This window comes from Phyllostomus discolor, chromosome 7 (assembly GCF_004126475.2).
Source record: "Phyllostomus discolor isolate MPI-MPIP mPhyDis1 chromosome 7, mPhyDis1.pri.v3, whole genome shotgun sequence".
NCBI classification, from domain to species: Eukaryota; Metazoa; Chordata; class Mammalia; order Chiroptera; family Phyllostomidae; genus Phyllostomus; species Phyllostomus discolor.
The window spans coordinates 86084820-86107000 of NC_040909.2; the positions used below are offsets into that span (position 1 = coordinate 86084820).

The 22181-nt window shown below is 37.3% G+C and overlaps 1 protein-coding gene across 1 annotated transcript in view; it reads right to left on the reverse strand.

The window, feature by feature from the left end:
* Positions 1-22181, reverse strand: part of CNGB3 (cyclic nucleotide gated channel subunit beta 3) — a 171231-nt gene that overhangs the window by 59288 nt on the left and 89762 nt on the right. The window contains 1 exon segment of the mRNA XM_036031671.1: positions 18388-18563. Coding sequence (XP_035887564.1) covers positions 18388-18563 — 176 coding nt within the window.

A 22181-nucleotide genomic window follows, 5' to 3' on the forward strand; every position in this document is an offset into this window, starting at 1 on the left:
TCTTTTATCCACCTTAAGTTTATTTTTGTGTATGGTATAAGTTGGTGGTCAAGTTTTCTTTTCTTTTCTTTTTTTTTTTTTTGGCATGTAGCTGTCCAGATACAGATGGCCTAGAGACATATGAAAGAAAGCTCAGCATCACTAGCCATCAGAGAGATACAAATTAAAACCACAATGAGATACCACTTCACACCAGTCAGAATGGCCATATCATAAACAAATCAACAAACAATAAGTGTTGGCAAGGTTGTGGAGAAAAGGGGATCCTAGTACATTTTTGGTGGGAATGCAGGCTGCTGCAGTCATTGTGGAAAGCAGTGTGGAATTGCCACAAAAAACTAAAAATGGAACTGCCTTTAGATCTAGAAATTCCATTGCTGGGACTATACCCTAAAAATCCTGAAACACCAATTCAAAAGAACCTATGCACCCCAATATTCATGGCAGCACAATTTATAATAGCCAAGTACAGAAAACAACCTATCTACCAATCAGTAAGTGAGTGGATGAAAAAACTATGGTACATTTACATAATGGAATACTATGCAGCAGAAAGAAAGAAGGAGCTGCTACCCTTTGCAACAGCATGAATGGAACTGGGGAGCATTTTGCTAAGTGAAATAAGCCAAGGGGTAAAAGAGAAATACCATATGGTCTCACCTATAAGTGGAAGCTAATCAACAAAACAAACAAGCAAGCAAAATGTAACCAGACATTGAAATAAAGAACAAACTGAGAGTAACCAGAGAGGGGTGAATAATGGAGGAAAGAAGGGGAAAGGCCATCAAGGAACATGGATAAAGGACCCATGGACAAAACCTAAGAGGGTAGGATTGAGGGAGGGAGGTGGGGTTGGGTAGGGTGGGGGAAAGTGGTAGGGGGAAAGTGGAGACAACTGTCCTTGAACAATAAAACAAAAGAAAATAATAAAAAATTGAAAAAAGTAAAAATCCAAATTAAAATAATAAAATATCAGAAAGAAGGGGAAATTGTCCAACTTCATAGAAATGAATCACACCTTGTTACCTTAATACTTGAGCTTGGGCTGGAATTACATGTACTCTGAAAGGAAGAGAACCATTTTTATGGAAAAAATTGAAAATATTGTGATTTGATTATTCATCTCAAAACTCTTTAGAAACTGTGATTACCCCATGTAGAATCAGCCCATTTTACTGATTAGCCACAGTTGACTGGAGGAAAATTGTAGTAAAAAAAAAAGTCTGTGTCTTTAATTCTACCTTTGATTAAGAGGGGGAAAACCACATAACCTTGAGGGTGTTTTCTTAGTGGAAAAGCAGCTAAGTGTGTGTGAATTAGGGATCTGTGTGTGATATTAATTGACGGGCTACGTCTAAGCCTGTTAAAAATCACTGAAAGAGGGGCTGGAACTGACACTGCTCTGTGACTCCAGGGAAATTTTCCTGGGGTCCCAGCATCTCATCACTAATCCATTTGGGTTGGTGGGACCTAGAAGGCAGCATTGTAGCTTGTAAAGCATGTGAATTGAGCCCATGAACCATCCCACTGTGTAGAGTTCTATAGCCTCAGCTAGCTAGAAAAAAGGTAATGAAACAATTCATATAGTGCAGTACATAGCCAGAGCTCAATAAACAGCAGCTATGACAATTTTTGAGAAGATACATTTGTCCATTTTAAAATGTGGGGTTAGCAACCACTTGGTTTGCTACCTTTGACTGAATTATATTCCGCACAGCTCTAATGATACTTTCAGGCTGTCATGGCTAATTTTGTGTAATCCTGGCTAGGCCAGGTCACCCAGATATCAGTAACAGCAGTCCAAATGTCACTATGAACATATTTGTAGATGGGATTAACATTATTTAAATTTAAACTTTATTGTATTTTTTACCCATTATGATTTAGTTTTAGGGATATAAATATCCCTTTCTCCCAGAAATCACTACACTGCTGTCCATGTCAATAAGTCTTTTTTCCTTTTTGCTAAATCCCTCCAGGACCAGCAACCCAACTACTAGCTATCATCTGTTCTCCATCTATGAGTCTGTCTCTGTTTAACTTGTTAGTTCAGTTTGTTTGTTAGATTCCACATATGAGTGAAATCATATCGTATTGTATTTTTCTTTCCCTGATTGGCTTATTTCACTTAGCATAATGTTCCCCAGGTCCATCCATATTGTTGCAAAGGGTAAATTTTCTTTTTTTATGGCTGAGTAGTATTCCATTGTGTAAATGTCCCATAGTTGTTTTATCCACTTATAGTTGTTTTATCCATCTATTGATGGACACTTCCATAACTTGGCAATTGTAAATAATGCTGCAGTGAACATAGGGGTGCTTATATTTTTCTTGAATTAGTGTTTTGATTCCTTCAGACATATTCCCAGAAGTGGGATGGCTGAGTCAAAAGGTAGATCCATTCGTAATTTTTTGAGGTATCTTCATACTTCTTTCCACAGTGGCTGCACCAATATGTATTCCCACTAACAGTGCAAAAGGGTTGCCCTTTCTCCACATCCTCTTCAGCACTTGTTTATTGATTTACTGATGAAAGCTATTTTGACAGATGTGAGATGTTATCTCATTGTGTTTTTAATTTGTGTTTCCCTAATGATTTGTGACATTGAGCATCTTTTCATATGTGTATTGGCCACCTGTATATTCTTTTGGAGAAATGTCTATTCAGGGCTTTTGCCCATTTTTTGATTGGGTTATTTGTTTTTTGGTGTTGAGTTTTAGAAGTACTTTAAAACTTTTGGATATTAACTTATTATAAGCTGTATTGGTGAATATGTTCTCCCATTCTATGGATTGGTTTTTAAATTTTGTTGGTGATTTCCCTTGCTGTGCAAAACCTTTTAGTTTGATGTAGTCTCAGTTACTTATTTTTTCTATTGTTTCCCTTTCATGGGGAGTGATATCCAATAAAAAATTGCTCCCAGCAATGTCTGAAATTTTGCTATGTTTTGTTCTAGGATTTTTATGGTTCATATCTAACATTTAAATCTTTGATACATTTTGAATGTATTCCTGTGTCTGGTATAAGAAGGTGATCTAGTTTAATTTTTTTTGCATGTATCTGCCCAATTTTAACAACACCATTTATTGAATAAACTTCTTTAGCCTGTTGTACGTGCCTGCTTCCTCTGTTAAATATAAATTGACTATAATGGTGTAGGTTCATTTCTGGGCTCTCTATTTTCTTCTATTTATCTATGTGTCTGTTTTTATGCCAGTACCAGGCTGTTTTGATTACTATGGCCTTATAGTATAGTTTGATATTAGGTAGTCTGATACCTCCAACTTTGTAATTCTTTCTCAGGTTTCCTGTTTCTATGTCGGGTCTTTTGTGGTTCCATACACATTTTTGAAATACATGTTCAAGTTCTGTGAAATATATCTTTGGAATCTTGATAGGAATTGTGTTGAAGCTATAGATTGCTTGGGTAGTATGGACATTTTAATGATGTTATTTCTTCCTATCCATGAACACAGTATGTACTTCCACTTATTTGTATCTTCTTCAATTTCATTTATGGGTGTCTTATAACATTCTATGTGTAGTTCTTTTATATCCTTGGTTAAGTTTATTCCTAGATATTTTATTCTTTGTGAAGAAATTGTGAGTGGTTTTATTTTCTTAATTTCCCTTTCTGTTAGTTTGTTATTGGCATATAAAATGCAACTGATTTCTGGATATTAATTCTGTATCCTGCTACTTTGCTGAATTCATGTATCAATTCTAGTAGGTTCTTGGTGGAATTCTTGGGGTTCTGTATGTACACTATCATGTCATTTGCAAATAATGGCAGTTTTACTTCTTCCTTTACAATTTGGATACTTTTTATTTCGTCTTCTTGTCTGATTGCTGTAGCTAGGACTTTCAGTACTACGTTGAATAAGAGAGTTGAAAGTGGACATCCCTGTCTTGTTTTCAGTCTGAGGGAAAACACTTGTAGTATTTTCCCCATTGAGTATGATGCTGGCAGTGGGTTTGTCATATATGGCCTTTGTTACATTTAGGTATGGTCCCTCTACTCCCATTTAGCTGAGAGTTGTTTTCATAAATGGATGATGGATTTTTTCAAATGCTTTTTATTTTAAATTATATTTTATTGATTATGCTATTTCAGTTTTCTTGATTTTTCCCCATTTGTCCCCTCGCACCAGCACTCCCCATTCCTTCATGCAATCCCCACACCCTTGTTCATGTACTCAGGTCATGCCTGTAAATTCTTTGGTTACTCCATTTCCTATACTGTACTTTATATCTGCATGGCTATTCTGTAACTACCTATTTGCACTCCTTAATTACCTCACCTCTCACCCATTCTCCCACACTCCCCTCCCATCTCTTTATCTTTAACCTTTGACATTTTAATTATGATGTGTCTTTGTGTGGGCCTTTTTGAATCCATCTTGTTTGGGATTCTCTCTGCTTCCAGGACTTGCATGTCTATTTCCTTCAACACATCAGGGAAGTATTCTTTCATTATTTTTTGAAATAGATTTCCAATATCTTGCTCTTTCTCTTCTCCCTCTAGTACCACTATGATGCTTAAATGCTGGATACTTGAAGTTGTCCTGCAGGCTGCTTTCACTGTCCTCATTTTTTAAAATTCTTTTTTTCTTCTTGTTTTTCTGATTGGTTGATTTTTGCTTCCTTATTTTCCAAATCATTGACTTGATTCTCAGCTTCATCCACTCTACTGTTGTTTCCCTATAAATTATTCTTTATTTCAATAGTGTATCCTTCATTTCTGACTGGATCTTTTTATGCTGCTGAAGTACTTACTAAGTTCCTTGAGCATCCTTATAACCAATCTGATAGTTCTTTTTCTGGAGTTTTGATCTGTTCTTTCATTTGGTCCATGTTTCTTCATCTCTTCATTTTGGCAACCTCCCTGTGTTTGTTTCCATATATTAGGTAAAACTGCTTTGACTGTGTTTCTTGGTAGTGTAACCTAATGTAGTAGGTGTCCTGTAGTGTTCAGTGGAACAGCCTCCCCTATCACCCAAGCTGGGTACTTAAGGTGTGCCCTACTTGTGGGCTGAGTACACCCTCCTCTTGTAGTTGAGACTTGGTTGGTGTTGACAGATCAATGGGAGGGATTTACCCAGGCCAGTCAGCTGCAAGGATAGGCTGTGACCACTGACCACCAACCTCTGTCTTCTGTGGAGGATTAGGTTTGCAGGCACAGTGTGATGGTGCTTCGATGTGGTCTGTAGGTGTCCACTCGGTGTGCTGGCCACTGGCATTTTCTGCGTCGTGCAGGCCAAGATCAGCCCTCACCTGTGGTTAGCCTGTGACCAACCTGCTTGAGTTATAAAGCAATCTGAAATGGTTGCTATTTGTGTTTGGCTTGAAGATTTTCAGGCAAAGCCAAGCTGTGGATCTAGGCTGCTATTACTGAGCCTGGGGCTCATGGAGGCCAGGTGCTGCTTATTTGAGAGGACTTAGGAAGTTGTAAAGTATGAGCTAAGTCCAACCATTGACATGGAAAATCCTCTGGTGTGAGCCCGTAAGTTGGGTAGGGTGGAGCCTTTTGGGATCTCCAAGGAGAGTCAAGCAATGTTAGCTAGGTTAGTGGAATTTTAGATATGGTATGAGTTTGCCAGCTCAGTCTGGATGGATGTGGTTTCTTTAATTCTGTGGTTGTTAGACTTCCATGTAACTTGATTTCTGTTGGTTCTGAGAGATGGGTGTTTTTTATTTTAGTTGTAATTTTGTTGTTGTGTGAAGAGGCGAGCCATATTTGCTTATACTGCCATTTTGACCAGCAGTCCTCAAATGCTTTTTCTGCTTCTATTGATATAATCATGCAGTTTTTACCCTTTATTTTGTGTATGTGGTGAATCACATTTGATTTGCCAATGTTGTATTAACCTTGAATTCCCAGATTAAATCTGACTTCATCATGGTGTGTAATCTATTTGATGCATTGCTCTATTTGGTTTGCTAATATTTCGATGAGGATTTTAGCATCTATGTTAATCATGGATATGGGCCTATAATTGTCTTTGTTTGTAGTATCTTTATCTGGTTTTGGCATTACGATAATGCCGGCTGTGTAAAATGAGTTTGGGAGCATTCCCTTCTCTTAAATTTTATGACATAGTTTGAGAAGGAGAGGTGTTAGTTCTCAGAATGCTTGGAAAAATCCAGCCATGAAGCTATCTGGTCCGGAGCTTTTGTTTGTTGCGAGTTTTTTAATTACTGCTTTGATTTCACTAGGTGTAATCTGTCTATTCAGATTCGCTGATTCTTCCTGATTTAGTTTTGGAAGATTGTATGTTTTTAGGAATTTATTCATTTTATTCAGGTTGTTCAGTGTGTTGGCATATAGTAACTCATAATATTTTATTAAAATTCTTTGTATTTCTTTGGCGTGAGTTGTCATATTTCCTCTTTCTTTCTGACTATATTTACTTTGTCCTCTCTCTTTTTTTTTCTTGATGAGTCTAGTTAAAGGTCTTTCAATTTTGTTTATCTTTTCAGAGAACCAACTCTTGGATTCATTGATCTTTTGTATTATTTTTAGACTCTATTTCATTTATTTCTGCTCTGATCTTTATTTTTTCATTCTTTCTACTCACTTTGGCCTTTGTTTGTTGTTTCTTTTCAAGTTCCTTTAAAGTGCAAAGCTAGATTGTTTATTTGAGCCTTTTTCTTTTTTTTTGGTGAAATAGGCCTGCAATGCTATAAATTTCCCTCTTATGATTGTTTTACCTGTATCCCATACATTTTGGATTGTTATATCATCATTTTCATTTGTTTTAAGGTATCTCTTGGTTTCTTCCTTGATTTTGTTGTTGACCCACTCATTGTTTAATGGAATGTTATTTAGCTTCCATGTCTTCATGTGTTTTCTAGTGTTGTTCTTGGAACCGCTTTCTAATTTCACAGCAGTGTGATCAGAGAAGATGCTTGATATAATTTCAGTCTTCTTAAATTTATTGAGACTTGTTTTGTGTCCTAACATGTGGTCTATCATAGCAAATGTTCCATGTGCACATGATAATTATGTATACTCTCCTAGTATGAGGTGAAATTCTCATATCAGGTGAATATCAATTAAATTCATTTGATCTAGTGGTTCATTTAAGACTGCTGTCTTATTGTTGATATTCTCTCTGAAAGATCTACGCATTGAAATAAATGCGGTGTTAAAATCCTTGACTATGATTGAATTTCTATCAGACTATCCCATTATGTCTATCAAGATTTGCTTCATGTATTTTGGTGCTCCTATGCTAAATGCATAAATGTTTTAGAGTTTTATTTTCCTGTTGAACTATTCCTTTTATCATTATGTAGCATCCTTCTTTGTCTATTATTATATCCCTGGTTGTAAATTCTATTTTGTTGGATATAAGTACTTCAATGCCAGCTTTTTTTCCTTTTTCCATTTGATAGAAATATCATTTCCTATCTTTTTATTTATTAGTCTGTGTGTATCTTTTGATCTGAGGTGGGTGTCTTGGAGGCAGCACATATATGTCTCTTGTTTTCTTATCAGTTTAGCTACCCCTTGTTTTATGGTTGGAACATTTGAGGTGATTATTGATAGATATGTATTTTGTGTCATTTTATTTTTAGATTGTTTTCCATTGTATTTTTTCTTTTTCTTCTTCTTGTTTTTAAACAAGACCTTCACATTTGTTGCAGTACTGGTTTGGTGTTTACAAACTCCTTTAGCTTTTTCTTTTCTGGACAGTTCATTATTTCTACACAAATTTTAAGTCACAGTTTTGCTGGGCAAAGTAGCCCTGGTTGTAGGTCTTTGCTTTACAACACCTTGAATATTTAATGCCACTCCCTGCTGGCAGAAAATGTTTCTTTTGAAACTCCCAGCACACAAAAGTTCTGGACCAGAGGCTTTCACAGGAGAATTTTACAAAACATTGAAGAAAGAGGTAACCCATGTCCTTCACAGACTATTACAAAAAATCCAAAATGATGGAAGTCTCCCCAGTTCTCTTTATGTACCTAGGATCATCCTAATCCCCAAACCAAATAAAAACATAACAAAGAAAGAAAACTACAGGCCAATGTCACTGATGAAAATAGATGTTAAAATCCCCAACAAAATATTGTCAAACCAGATCCAGCAATACATTAAAAAGATCATACACCATGACAAAGTGGGATTTATCCCAGGGATGCAAGGATGGTACAATATTCACAAATCAATAACCATAATATATCACATAGACAAAAGTAAAGACAAAAATCACATGATCATATTAATAGAAGCCAAAAAAGCCTTTGATAAGGTACAGCACATATTTATGATAAAAACACTTTGCAAAGTGGGAATAAAGGGAGCATTCCTCAACATAATAAAAGCCATAAATGAGAGACATACAGCCAACATCATATTCAATGGGCAAAAAATAAAAGCTTTCCCAGTAACATCTGGAAAAACACAAGGATATCCACTTTCACCACTCCTATTCAACACAGTATTAGAAGTCCTAGCTACAGCAATCAGACAAGAAAAAGAGAACAAAGTGTTCAAATTGGAAAGGAGGAAGCAATACTGTCACTGTTTGCAGATGATAAGATAGTGTACATAGAAAATAATATAGTCTCCACCAAGAAACTACTTGACCTAAAAAATGAATTTGGTAAAACGGTGGGATACAAAGTCAATATTCAGAAATTGAAGGCAGTTTTGTATGCCAACAATGAAATATCAGAAATGGAAATCAGGAAAAAGATCCCAATTGATATAATAACAAGAAAAAAAAGTTCTTAGGAATACAGGTCTTTTACTTCCTAACCAAAGAGGTAAAAGACCTGTACCTAAAAAACTACACAACGCTGAAGAAATAAATTAAGGAAGAGACAAACAAATGGAACCATATGCCATGTTCATGGATTGGAAGAATCAACATCATCAAAATGTCCATACTACTCAAAGAAATTTATAGATTCAGTGCAATCCCTATTAAAGTACCATATTTCACAGACATAGAACAAACATTTCAAAAATTTATATAGAACTATAAATGTTATCAATAGACACAACAATTTTGAGAAAGAAGAACAAAGTAGGAGGGATCACAATCCTTGATAAACTGTATTACCAGGCCACTATAATCGAAGCAGCCTGGTACTGGCATAAGGACAGACACATAGACCAATGGAACAGATTAGTGAGCACAGAAATACAACCAAGTCCCTATGGTCAATTAACAAACAACAAAGGGGATAGAAGCATAAAATAGAATAAAAATAGCCTCTTCAACAAATGGTGTTGGGAGAACTGGACAGGTACATGCAAAAAAAAAAAAAAAAAAGAAAGAAAGAAACTTGATCACCAACTTACACCATGTACAAAAATAAACCCATGATGTATTAAAGACTTAAATATACTTCATGACACCAGTAGAGTACTAGAGAAGAATATAAGTAGGAAATCTCAGATATTCCATGCAGCAATATTTTCACTGATATGTCCCTTAGAGCAAGGGACATAAAAAAAGAATAAACAACTGGTATCTCATCAAAATAAAAGGCTCCCGCATGGCTAAAGAAAATGGCATTTAAATGAAAAAAGAACCAACCATATGGGAACTCATATTTGCCAATGATACCTCAGACAAGGGTTTGATCTCCCAAATATATAAAGAACTTACATGACTCCACTCCAGGATGACACACAACTGAGTTAAAAAATGGCAAAATACTTGAACAGGCACTTCTCCAAAGAGGACATATAGAGGGCCCAGAGACATTTGAAAAGATGCTCAGCATCACTAGGTATCAGAGAGATGCAAATTAAAACCACAATGAGATACCACTTCACACCAGCCAGAATGCTCATCATAAACAAAAAAAACAAACAAAAAGTGTTGGAGAGGATGTGGAGGAAAGGGAACCTTAGTGCACTGTTGGTGGGAATGCAGACTGGTGCATTCACTGTGGAAAACAGTATGTAATTTCCTCAGAAAACTAAAAATGGAACTGGCTTTTGACCCAACAATTCTAGTGCTGGGATTATATCCTAAGAATCCTGAAACACCATTTCAAAAGAACCTATGCACCTCAATGTTCATAGCATCACAATTTAATATAGCCAACTGCTGGACGCAACCTAAGTGACTATCAGTAAACAAATGGATCAAAAAGCTATGGTACATTCACACAATGGAGTATTATGTAGCAGAAAGAAAGAAGGATCTCCTACCCTGTGGCAGTGTGGAAGGAAGTAAAGAGCATTATGCTAAGTGAAATAAGCCAGATGGTGAGGGACAAATACCATATGATCTTACCTTTAACTGGAACTTAATCAACAAAAGAAAAAAGTAAGGAGAATATGACCAGAGACATTGAAATTAAGAACAATCTAACAATAGAAAGAGAGGAGGTGGAAGGGGATAATGGGAGGACAATGGGGGAAGGTTGTACAAGAACATCTATAAAGGACACATGGGAAAAAGCAAAGTAGAGTAGGAATGAGGGTGGGAGATGGGGATGGCTGTGGTGGGGGCAGTGGTTGGGGGAAAATGGAGACAATTGTACTTAAACAATGATAAAAGAAAAGAACAAATACTACTTAAAATGTTTTTTTTTTTGACTATCAAATGCCATTCTTTATTTTCATTTATTTATTTTAATCATTGTTCAAGTACAGTTTTCTCCCTTTTACTCCCAATCCAGCCCACGCACCCAACCCTCCCTACTTCCCTCCCATTACTACCCTCTCCGTACTTTTTGTCCATGTGTCCTTTAAATTTGTTCCTGTAAACCCTTACCATTCTCCCCTGAAATTCCCTCTTCTCTCCCCTCTGGTCACTGTCAGCCTGTCTTCTATTTCAGTGTCTTTGGTTATATTCTGCTTGTTTCTTTGTTTTGTTGTTTAGGTTCCTGTTAAAGGTGAGATCATATATTTGTCTTTCACTGCCTGGCTTATTTCACTTAGCATAATGTTTTCCAGCTCCATCCAAGCCGTTGCAAAGGGCAGGAGCTCCTTCTTTCTTTCTGCTGCATAGAATTCCATTGTGTAAACGTACCATAGTTTTTTGGTCCATACATTTACTGATGGGCACCTAGGTTGCTACCAACATTTGGCTATTGTAAATTGTACTGCTATGAACATTGGGGTGCATAGGTTCTTTTTGATTGGTGTTGCAGGGTTCTTAGGATATAATTCTAGCAGTGGAAATGCTGGGTCAAAAGGCAAATCCACTTTTAGTTTTTTCATAAAATTCCATACTGTTTTCCAAAGTGGTTGTACCAGTCTTCAATCCCACCAACAGTGCACTAGGGTCCCCTTTTCTCCACAACCTCTCCAACACTTGTTTGTTGCTTTGTTTATGATGAGCATTCTAGCTGGTGTGAAGTGGTATCTCATTATGGTTTTAATTTGCATCTCTGACAGCTAGAGATATTGAACATCATTTCATGTGTCTTTTGATTTTCTGTATGTCCTCCTTGGAGAAGTGTCTGTTCAAGTCCTTTGCCCATTTGTAATTAGGTTGCTTGTCTTCTTAGAGTGTAGTTGTGTAAGTTCTTTATATACTTTGGAGATTAAACCCTTGTCTGAGGTATCATTGGCAAATATGTTTTCCCATACAGTTGGTTCTCTTTTTATTTTGATACTGTTTTCTTCAGCTGTGCAAAAGCTTTTTATTTGGATGAGGTCCCATTTGTTTATTCTTTCCTTTATGTCCCTTGCTCTAGGGGACATGTCAGTAAAAAAGTTTCTGCATGAAATATCTGAGATTTTCCTACCTATGTTCTCCTTCTAGGACTTTAATGGTGTCACGGTTTATATTTAAGTCTTTTATCCACCTGGAATTTATTTTTGTGTAAGGTGTAAGTTGATGCTCAAGTTTCATTTTTTTGCACGTGGCTGTCCAGTTCTCCCAACACCATTTGTTGAAGAGGCTATTTTTATGCCATTTTATGTTGTTGCTTCCTTTGTCAAATATTAATTGACTGTAGAGACTTGGGTTTATTTCTGGGCTCTCTGTTCTGTTCCATTGGGCCATGTGCCTGTTTTTATGCCAGTACCAGGCTGCTTTGATTACAGTGGCCTTGTAGTATAGTTTAGTCTCAGGTATTGTGATCCCTCCTCCTTTGCTCTTCTTTCTCAAAATTGCAGCAGCTATTCGGGGTCGTTTATGGTTCCATATAAATTGTTGAAGTGTTTGTTCTATGTCTGTGAAATAAGCCATTGGTACTTTAATAGGTATTGCATTGAATGTGTGAATTGCTTTTGGTAGTATGGATATTTTGATGGTATTAATTCTTCTAATCCATGAACACAGTATATGTTTCCATTTGTTTGTGTCTTCCTTGATTTCTTTCCTCAGTGTTATGTGGTTTTCTGAATACAGGTCTTTTACCTCTTTGGTTAGGTTTATTCCTAGGTATTTTATTTTTCTTTTTGCTATTTCAAATGGCATTTTTTCTTGATTTCTGCTTCTGCTGTTTTATTGTTGGTGTACAGAAATGCCTTTGATTTCTGGATATTGACTTTGTATCCCGTTGTTTTGCCAAATTCGTTCATTAGGTCAAGCGGTTTTTTGGTGGAGTCTATAGGATTTTCTATGTACACTATTATGTCATCTGCAAACAGTGGCAATTTTGTTTCCTCCTTTCCGCTTTGGATGCCTTTTATTCCTTTTTCTTGTCTGATTGCTGTGGCTAAATCTTGCAGTATTATAATGAATAGAAGTGGTGAAAGTGGACAGCCTTGTCTTGTTCCTGACCTTAGTGGAAAAGATTTTAATTTTTGCCCATTGAGTATGATGTTGGCTGTAGGTCTCTCATATATGGCCTTTATTATGTTGAGGAATGCTCCCTCTATTCCCACTTTGCTGAGTGTTTTTATCATAAATGGGTGCTGTACCTTATCTAATGCTTTTTCTGCATCTATTTATATGATCATGTGTTTTTGTCTTTGCTTTTGTTCATGTGATGTATTACATTTACTGATTTGCGAATATTGTACCATCCTTGCATCCCTGGGATGAATCCCACTTGGTCATGGTGTTTGATCTTTTTAATGTATTGCTGGATGCTGTTTGCCAGTATTTTGTTGAGGATTTTAGTGTCAATGTTTATCAGTGATATTGGCCTGAAGTTTTCTTTCTTTGTTGTGTCTTTATCTGGTTTTGGAATTAGGATGATGTTGGCCTCATAAAAAGAGTTTGGGAGTCTCCCATCTTTTTGGATTTTTTGAAATAGTCTTTGAAGAATAGTGGCTAGCTCTTCCTGAAATGTTTTGTAGAATTCTGTGAAACCATCTGGTCCATGGCTTTTGTGTGTTGGGAGTTTTTGGATTACTGTTTCAATTTCTTTTGCTGTTATTGGTTTGTTCTGGCTTTCTGCTTCTTTTTCACTGAGTTTTGGAAGATTATATTTTTCTAGAAATTTGTCCATTTCACTTAGGTTTTCAAATTTCTTGGCATATAGTTCTTGGCATTTGTAGTAATTTCTTACAATCCTTTGCATTTCTGTGGTATCTGTTGTAATCTCTCCTCTTTCATTTCTGATTGTGTTTATTTGGGTCTTCTCTCTTTTTTTCTTGGTGACTCTGCTTAAAGGCTTGTCAATTTTGTTTATCTTTTCAAAGAACCAGCTCTTGTATTCATTGATCTTTAGAATTGTGCTTTTAGTCTCTATGCCATTTAATTCTGCTGTGATCTTGGTCATTGCCTTCCTTCTGCTTGCTCTGGGCTGTCTTTGTTGTTATTCCTGTAGTTCTTGTAGGCATAGGGTTAGGTTGTTTGTTTGAAATGTTTCTAACTTTTTTAGGTGGGCCTGTATTGCTATGAAGTTCTCTCTCAGGACTGCCTTGGCTGTGTCCCATAAGTTTTGGGTTTTGTGAGTTCGTTTTCATTTGTTTCCAGAAACTTTTGGTTCCCTCCCTAATATTATTCTTGGCCCATTCATTGTTTAATAGCATGCTTAATAGCATTCAATCTTTATGATTTTGAATGTTTTGTTTTTGTTTTCCCTTGGGGTTGGTTTCTAGTGTCAGTCCCTTGTGATCCGAGAAAATGCTTGGTATGGTTTCAGTTTTCTTGAAATTCCTGGGGCTTGTTTTGTGTCCTATCATGTTGTCAATCTTTGAATATGTTCCAGGTACATTTGAAAAGAATGTGTATTTACCTTCTTTGGGATGGAGGGCTCTGCATATATCAGTTAAGTCCATTTCCTCTAGGGTATTGCTCAATGCCACAGTATCTTTGTTGATATTTTTTTGGAAGATCTGTCCATTTTTGATAGTGGGGTATTAAAATCCCCCACTATAATTGTGTTGCTGTCCACATCTTCTTTGAAGTCCTCTAAGATTGTCTTTATGTATTTGGGAGTTCCTATGTTGGGTGCATATATGTTTACAATATTTGTACCTTCTTGGTGGATTCTTCTCTTGAGTCTATTTTGTCAGACATAAGTATTGCTACCCCGGCTTTTCTTTTTCCTGTCCATCTGCTTGGAAAATTTGTTTCCAGCCCTTCACTTTCAGCCTGTGCAGGTCTTTTATCCAGAGGTGGGTCTCTTGTAGGCAGCATATGTGTGGGTCATGTTTTCTTATCTAATCAGCTATTCTATGTCTTTTGATTGGAGCATTTAATCTCTTTACGTTTAAGGTTATTATTGATAGGTATTTACTCATTGCCTTTATGTACATGTGTTCCTCTCTCTCTTTCGGGTTCTCTCTCTCTCTCTCTCTTTCTCTCTCTCTCTCTTTTCTTTCCTTTCCTTAAAACAGTCCCTTTACAATCTCTTGCAGAGCTGGTTTGGTGGAGGTGTATTCTTTTAGACTTCTTTTGTCTGGGAAGCTTCTTAATTGGCCTTCTATTTTGATTGAGAGCCTTGCTGGGTAAAGTAGTCTTGATTGCAGACCTCTGCTTCTCATTACTTGGAATATTTCTTGCCATTCTCTTCTGGCTTGCAGTGTCTCCATTGAGAAGTCAGCTGCTAGCCTTATTGGGGCTCTCTTGTATGTTACTTCTAGTTTCTTCCTTGCTGTCTTTAATATTCTCTCTTTGTCTTTAAATTTTGTCATTTTAATTATGATGAGTCTTGAGGTGGGCCTCTTTGGGTTCTTCTTGATTGGGACTCCCTGTGTTTCCTGGATTTGTAGGACTTTTTATCTCATCAAATTAGGGAAGTTTTCCTTCATGACTTTTTCAGATAGGCTTTCTGTCCCTAGCTCTTCTTCTTCTCCTTCTGGTAACCCTATTATATGGATATTGTTATGTTTCATATTGTCTTGCATTTGTCTTAATCCCTCTTCATTCTTTCTGAGCCTCTTTTCCTTTTCTTGGTCTTTCTGGGTGTTCTTTTTTACTTGTCCTCCAATTCACTAATCTGGTCTTCTGCTTCATCAATCCTGCTTTTCATTCCTTCTACTGTGTTCCTCAGTTCAGAAATTTTATTCTTCATTTCCTCTTGGCCCTTGTTGAGAGTTTCTATTTCCTTTTTTTTGTTTATATGGTTTGCAGTGAGATCGTTGTAGCTTCCCTGTAGCTTCTGGTAGCTCATTGTGTGTTCATTGAACTTCCTGATAATCATTGTTTTGAAGTCAATATTTGATAGTTGAGTTGCCTCTATTTCATTTAGAATTTTTTCTGAGGCTTCCTCCTTTCCCTTCAGTTGGGGATTGTTTTTTTTTTTGTTTTCTGATTGTTCATGGGATTCTTCTTGTTAGCTTCTGTTTCTTAAATTGATATGTTCTGGTTTCCTGTGATTATGGTGTAAACTTCTGTGGTAGAATACCTGTGAGATTCAGTGGTGTAGTCTCCTTCGTGTATCCTGGTGTTCACAACTTCCCCCTACTCTTTTTTTGTGGTCAGTTGGAGGAGTAAGGCAAAATGGTTTAATACAGCAGGACAGTATTCTATGATATTTACATTAGCAGCCAGTAGAGAAGAGATGGGTTATCCTTTGGCTCTTTATAGTGTTATCCATGATCCTCCACCCCACTGGCCATGTTTTAGAAAGGATGGAAAGAAGGTAAGGCTCGTATTGGGGATGAAAGTATTGTTAGTTGGATTTAGAAAGCTGTGAGGCTGTGGCAGGTTAGATTCCAAGGTAGGGTTGGAATAAAGATTATTAAATAGGAGTAGTGTGTAAAAGAATAGAGACAACCCCCACAATAGTATAGTTCAGGAAATTGCAAACTGGGCTGAGTTAGGGGTGTTGAGTAGTATTTACAATTGTATGAACTAGGTCTTATTTATAATAATATTAAAGCAACAATCATATGGCAGAATCTATGAGATCTAGATAACAAGTATAAGGAGTATAGAACCTTGAGAGGTGTACTAATGGAACACAAATGAAGGCTAGTAAATTATCAACACCCTGTGACTGAATTAACAGGGGGAACCTATCAAATGATAGTATAACCAGCCAAGCAAAGAAGATTATACAGAAAGAAAAAGAAAACCAAAATGCTATTAAAATAAAAAATGTCAGAAAAGTGAGAAAGAGATAATACAAATTTGCAGTAACTTGCAAGATCAAAAAAAAAAAGGGGGGGGGGGAAGCAGAAGATGGATTGCAGTAGAGATAAATTTGGAGTGGAAGGAATAATACTAGGATGAATGGAAGAGAAACATAAGGGATTGAGAGATATAAAAATAATAAGAATTGAAAAATAAAAAGTCACTTAAAACACAAGATAAAATTAATCAACCAACAACAGCCAAAAAACAAAACAAAACAAAACAAAACAAAACAAAACAAAACCAAACCAAAAAACCTTTTGTTGGTTTCTAACTGGCCAGACCAGTTTTTCTGATCTTGCTGGCTTCAGCAGGCTGAAGGGCGTTTGAAATGCTTATCACTCTTCCCAGCCAAATCTCAGTAAGTCTCTCAGGTACTATCCCCAGGGCCAGCAGGGTGCTCTCCCCAGGGCCAATCTGACTTTCCCCTACAGGACCCTGGGCGCTCCCCAGCACACTCTCTGGTGCTCACTGCCGAGGTCTCCAGGGCTCTGGGGCCCCCAGTACGGCTCCTGTGTCTTTTTGGTTTCAGGATGCAAGCTCCCAGGATTGCAAGAAGATGTGTCCTTCCCCCAAATTCCACCTCGGTGAGCTCTATGATCTCAGGAAGCACCCGTAACTTTTTTGGATTCACGGTGCCATCTCTGGGGATTGTAAAAGGGTGTGCCCATCCACCAAATTTTTGAGTTTTGGGCTCTAGGAATGCAGTAAGCACTGCGTCCCTTCTGGGTTCACCAGGCGAGAGTCAGGATTCCCAAGGGGTTCTGCGCTTCCACAGTTCAGCAGCGCAGTCTCCAGAAACCTGAGAACACCTGCGTCCTTTCCTGGATCGGGGTTACGAGGTCTGGGTTTTCCACTGATCCACACTCCCACTGAGCTGGAGGTGTGGGCACACTTCCAGGCCACCCCTGGTCATGCCAGCTAGAGGCACTCACTTCTCCCAGGGCTATGAGTGGGTGCTCACAGCCTCTGGGTGATTTTCTCCCAGTCCAACTGCCCTCTCTGTGCCTTCAAGCCACAAGGTTTCCCCTGGTGTTGCTCAACCCTGAGAGTTGATCATTTTTGATATTTTCTTATAAACATTTAGAAAGAACAATTGCTACATTATATTCTTATTTGGATTCTAATATTGGTTCCAAATAAGAGAATCCTTTCTGTAAAAGTACAGCTCCTTATTCTGGATCGTAGTTTTGGTCTTCAGATTCAGCGCTGTCTATTAAAAGTAGCAGAAATGTGGATAAAAGTCCTACTGTTAACAACTAGGGGTTCTTATCTGCTTTCTTTTAGAACCTTTGTGATTTGAGAATTGCATTGTGATTTGCACTCATGAAACTTTCTGGTCTTCTCAGTGGCACTAATTCCTCTTTGGGAAGGAACAAACTAAAACTTCAATCTGATTCTTGTCAATGAACACACTATCTTTTACTTTACATCATTTAATATAAATTATTTTAACTAATAGTCACCACTATGAATTGATGAGGGTCTCTTGTTAGAGATAGCTGGCCATAGGATGCTGGTCCAAAGCTCACTATTCTTTTCAGTGCTGCACTCCACCTAAGACAGTGACATCTTAGAAAGGACTTGGTTTTCTTGGAGAGAGAGTCTGAGACCCATTTAGGTGTCTGCTGGCTCTGTGACCTTGGCCAGAGTTTCAGCTAGGAGCCTCCATATCCTTGTCTCCTAAGAGGGGTTGAAGACATCTAAATTTCCTGATTCTATGAGGCAATGTGTGTAATAACTGCACCTGGGAGGCACTGAATAAAATTCAGCATTTGCTATCCCAGGATTTGCATAACTAGTAAGTTACAGCTAGATATTTAAGGAAAAAGACAGTATACAATAAACACTTTAAAGATCATTTAGTTGTTTTTCAATTTCTTGTTCAATCCAGTGGGTCTTGCTTCTGCTTTCCTGAATGTCCATCACATGACATAATTTGTCACGCTTGCCCAGCATCCTTTGAGAGTCCCATGTGTATTCATAACAAGCCCGAACCTACTTTTGCACAATCTTCAGAATGGAATAAGTGTTCACAGAGGTGATGGTGTTTTAAATGCAGACCCAGAAGCTGTTCTGATTGGCTGTCACTGCCCAAATGACATCTTTTTTTTTTTTATTTCAATCATTGTTCAAGTACAGTTTTCTCCCCCCTACTCCCGTTCCAGCCCCTCCACCCAACCCTCCCACCTTCCCCCCATTACCCCCCACCCCTAGTTTTGGTCCATGTGTCCTCCAAATTTGTTCCTGTAATCCCTACCCATTCCCCCCTGAAATTCCCTCTTCTCTCCCCTCTGGCCACTGTCAGACTATCCTCTATTTCAGTGTCTTTGGTTATATTTTGCTAGTTTTTTGTTTTGTTTTGTTTTGTTGTTTAGATTCCTGTTAAAGGTGATATCATGTGGTATTTGTCTTTCACTGCCTGGCTTGTTTCACTTAGCATAATGCTTTCCAGCTCCATCCATGCTGTTGCAAAGGGTATGAGCTCCTTCTTTCTTTCTGCTGCATAGAATTCCATTGTGTAAATATACCATAGTTTTTTGATCCATTCATTTACTGATGGGCATCTAGGTTGCTTCCAGCACCTAGCTATTGTAAATTGTGCTGCTATGAACATCGGGGTGCAAAGGTTCTTTTGGATTGGTGTTTTAGTGTTCTTAGGATAGAGTCCCAGCAATGGAATTGCTGGGTCAAAAGGCAGATCCATTTTTAGTTTTCTGAGGAAGTTCCAAACTGCTTTCCATAATGGTTGTACCAGTCTGCAGTCCCACCAACAGTGCACTAGGGACCCCCTTTCTCCACATCCTCTCCAACACTTGTTGTTTGTTGCTTTGTTTATGATGGCCATTCTGACTGGTGTGAAGTGGTATCTCATTGTGGTTTTAATCTGCATCTCTCTGATGGCTAGCGATATTGAGCATCGCTTCATGTGTCTTTGGATTTTCTGTATGTCCTCCTTGGAGAAGTGTCTGTTCAAGTCCTTTGCCCATTTTTTAATTGGGTTACTTGTCTTCTTAGAGTAGAGTCGTGTAAGTTCTTTATATATTTTGGAGATTAGACCCTTGTCTGAGGTATCATTAGCAAATATGTTTTCCCATACAGTTGGTTCTCTTTTTATTTTGATACTGTTTTCCTTAGCTGTGCAAAAGCTTTTAATTTTGATGATGTCCCATTTGTTTATTCTTTCCTTTATGTCCCTTGCTCTAGGAGACAAGTCAGTAAAAAAGTTTCTGCGTGAAATATCTGAGATTTTCCTACCTACGTTCTCTTCTAGGACTTTAATGGTGTCACCCTTTATATTTAAGTCTTTTATCCACCTTGAATCTATTTTTGTATAATGTGTAAGTTGGTGCTCGAGTTTCATTTTTTTGCACGTAGCTGTCCAGTTCTCCCAACACCATTTGTTGAAGAGGCTATTTTTATTCCATTTTATGTTGCTGCTTCCTTTGTCAAATATTAATTGACCGTAGAGGCTTGGGTTTATTTCTGGGCTCTCTGTTCTGTTCCATTGGTCTATGTGCCTGTTTTTATGCCAGTACCAGGCTGTACTGCTTACAGTGGCCTTGTAGTATAGTTTAGTGTCAGGTATTGTGATTCCTCCTACTTTACTCTTCTTTCTCAAAATTGCAGCAGCTATTCGGGGTCGTTTATGGTTCCATATAAATTGTTGAAGTGTTTGTTCTATGTCTGTGAAATAAGCCATTGGTACTTTAATAGGTATTGCATTGAATGTGTAAATTGCTTTTGGTAGTATGGACATTTTGATGATATTAATTCTTCCAATCCATGAACACGGTATATGTTTCCATTTGTTTGTGTCTTCCTTGATTTCTCTCCTCAATGTTATGTAGTTTTCTGAATACAGGTCTTTTACCTCTTTGGTTTGGTTTATTCCTAGGTATTTTATTTTCCTTTTTGCTATTTCAAATGGGATTTTTTTCTTGATTTCTGCTTCTGCTGTTTCATTGTTGGTGTACAGAAATGCCTTTGATTTCTGGATATTGACTTTGTATCCCGCTGTTTTACCAAATTCATTTATTAGGTCAAGCAGTTTTTTGGTGGAGTCTATAGGATTTTCTATGTACACTATCATGTCATTTGCAAACAGTGACAGTTTTGTTTCCTCCTTTCCGATTTGGATTCCTTTTATTTCTTTTTCTTGTCTGATTACTGTGGCTAGAACTTCCAGTACTATATTGAATAGAAGTGGTGAAAGTGGACAGCCTTGTCTTGTTCCTGAAATTAATGGAAAAGATTTTAATTTTTGCCCATTGAGTATAATGTTGGCTGTAGGTTTCTCATATATGGCCTTTATTATGTTGAGGAATGCTCCCTCTATTCCCACTTTACTGAGTGTTTTTATCATGAATGGGTGCTATACCTTATCAAATGGTTTTTCTGCATCTATTGATATGATCATGTGGTTTTTGTCTTTGCTTTTGTTTATGTGATGTATTACATTTACTGATTTGCGTATATTATACCATCCTTGCATACCTGGAATGAATCCAAGTTGGTCATGGTGTATGATCTTCTTAATGTACTGTTGGATGCAGTTTGCCAGTATCTTGTTGAGGATTTTAGCGTCAATGTTCATCAGCGATATTGGCCTGTAGTTTTCTTTCTTTGTTGTGTCTTTATCTGGTTTTGGAATTAAGATGATGTTGGCCTCATAAAAAGAGTTTGGTAGTCTTCCATCTTTTTGGATTTTTTGAAATAGTCTGTGAAGGATAGGTGTTAGTTCTTCCTTAAATGCTTTGTAGAATTCTTCTGTGAAACCATCTGGTCCAGGGCTTTCATGTGTTGGGAGTTTTTTGATTACTGCTTCAATTTCTTTTGCTGTTATTGGTTTGTTCAGGCTTTCTGCTTCCATTTTATTGAGTTTTGGAAGGTTATATTTTTCTAGAAATTTGTCCATTTCATCTAGGTTTTCAAATTTCTTGGCATACAGCTCTTTGTAGTAATTTGTTACAATCCTTTGTATTTCTGTGGTATCTTTTGTAATCTCTCCCCTTTCATTTCTGATTGTGTTTATTTGGGTTTTCTCTTTTTTCTTGATGGGTCTGCTTAAAGGCTTGTCGATTTTTGTTTATCTTTTCAAAGAACCAACTCTTGTATTCATTGATCTTTAGAATTGTGCTTTTAGTCTCTATGTCATTTAATTCTGCTCTGATCTTGGTTATTTCCTTCCTTCTGCTTGCTCTGGGCTGTCTTTGTTGTTGTTCCTCGAGTTCTTGTAGATGTAGGGTTAGGTTGTTTGTTTGAAATGTTTCTAACTTTTTTAGGTGGGCCTGTATCGCTATGATCTTCCCTCTCAGGACTGCCTTGGCTGTGTCCCATAAGTTTTGGGTTGTTGTGAGTTCGTTTTCATTTGTTTCCAAAAACCGTTTGATTTCTTCCCTAATATCATTCTTGACCCATTCCTTGTTTAATAGCATGCTGTTTAATCTCCATGTATTTGAGTGTTTTGGGTTTTTTTCCTTGTGGTTGGTTTCTAGTTTCAGTCCCTTGTGATCCGAGAAATTGCTTGGTATGATTTCAATTTTTTTGAAATTGTTGAGGCTTGTTTTGTGTCCTATCATGTGGTCAATCTTTGAAAATGTTCCATGTACATTTGAAAAAAATGTGTATTTAGCTTCTTTGGGATGGAGGGTTCTGTAAATATCAGTAAAGCCCAGTTCGTCTAGGGTATTGTTCAATGCCACAATATCTTTGTTGATGTT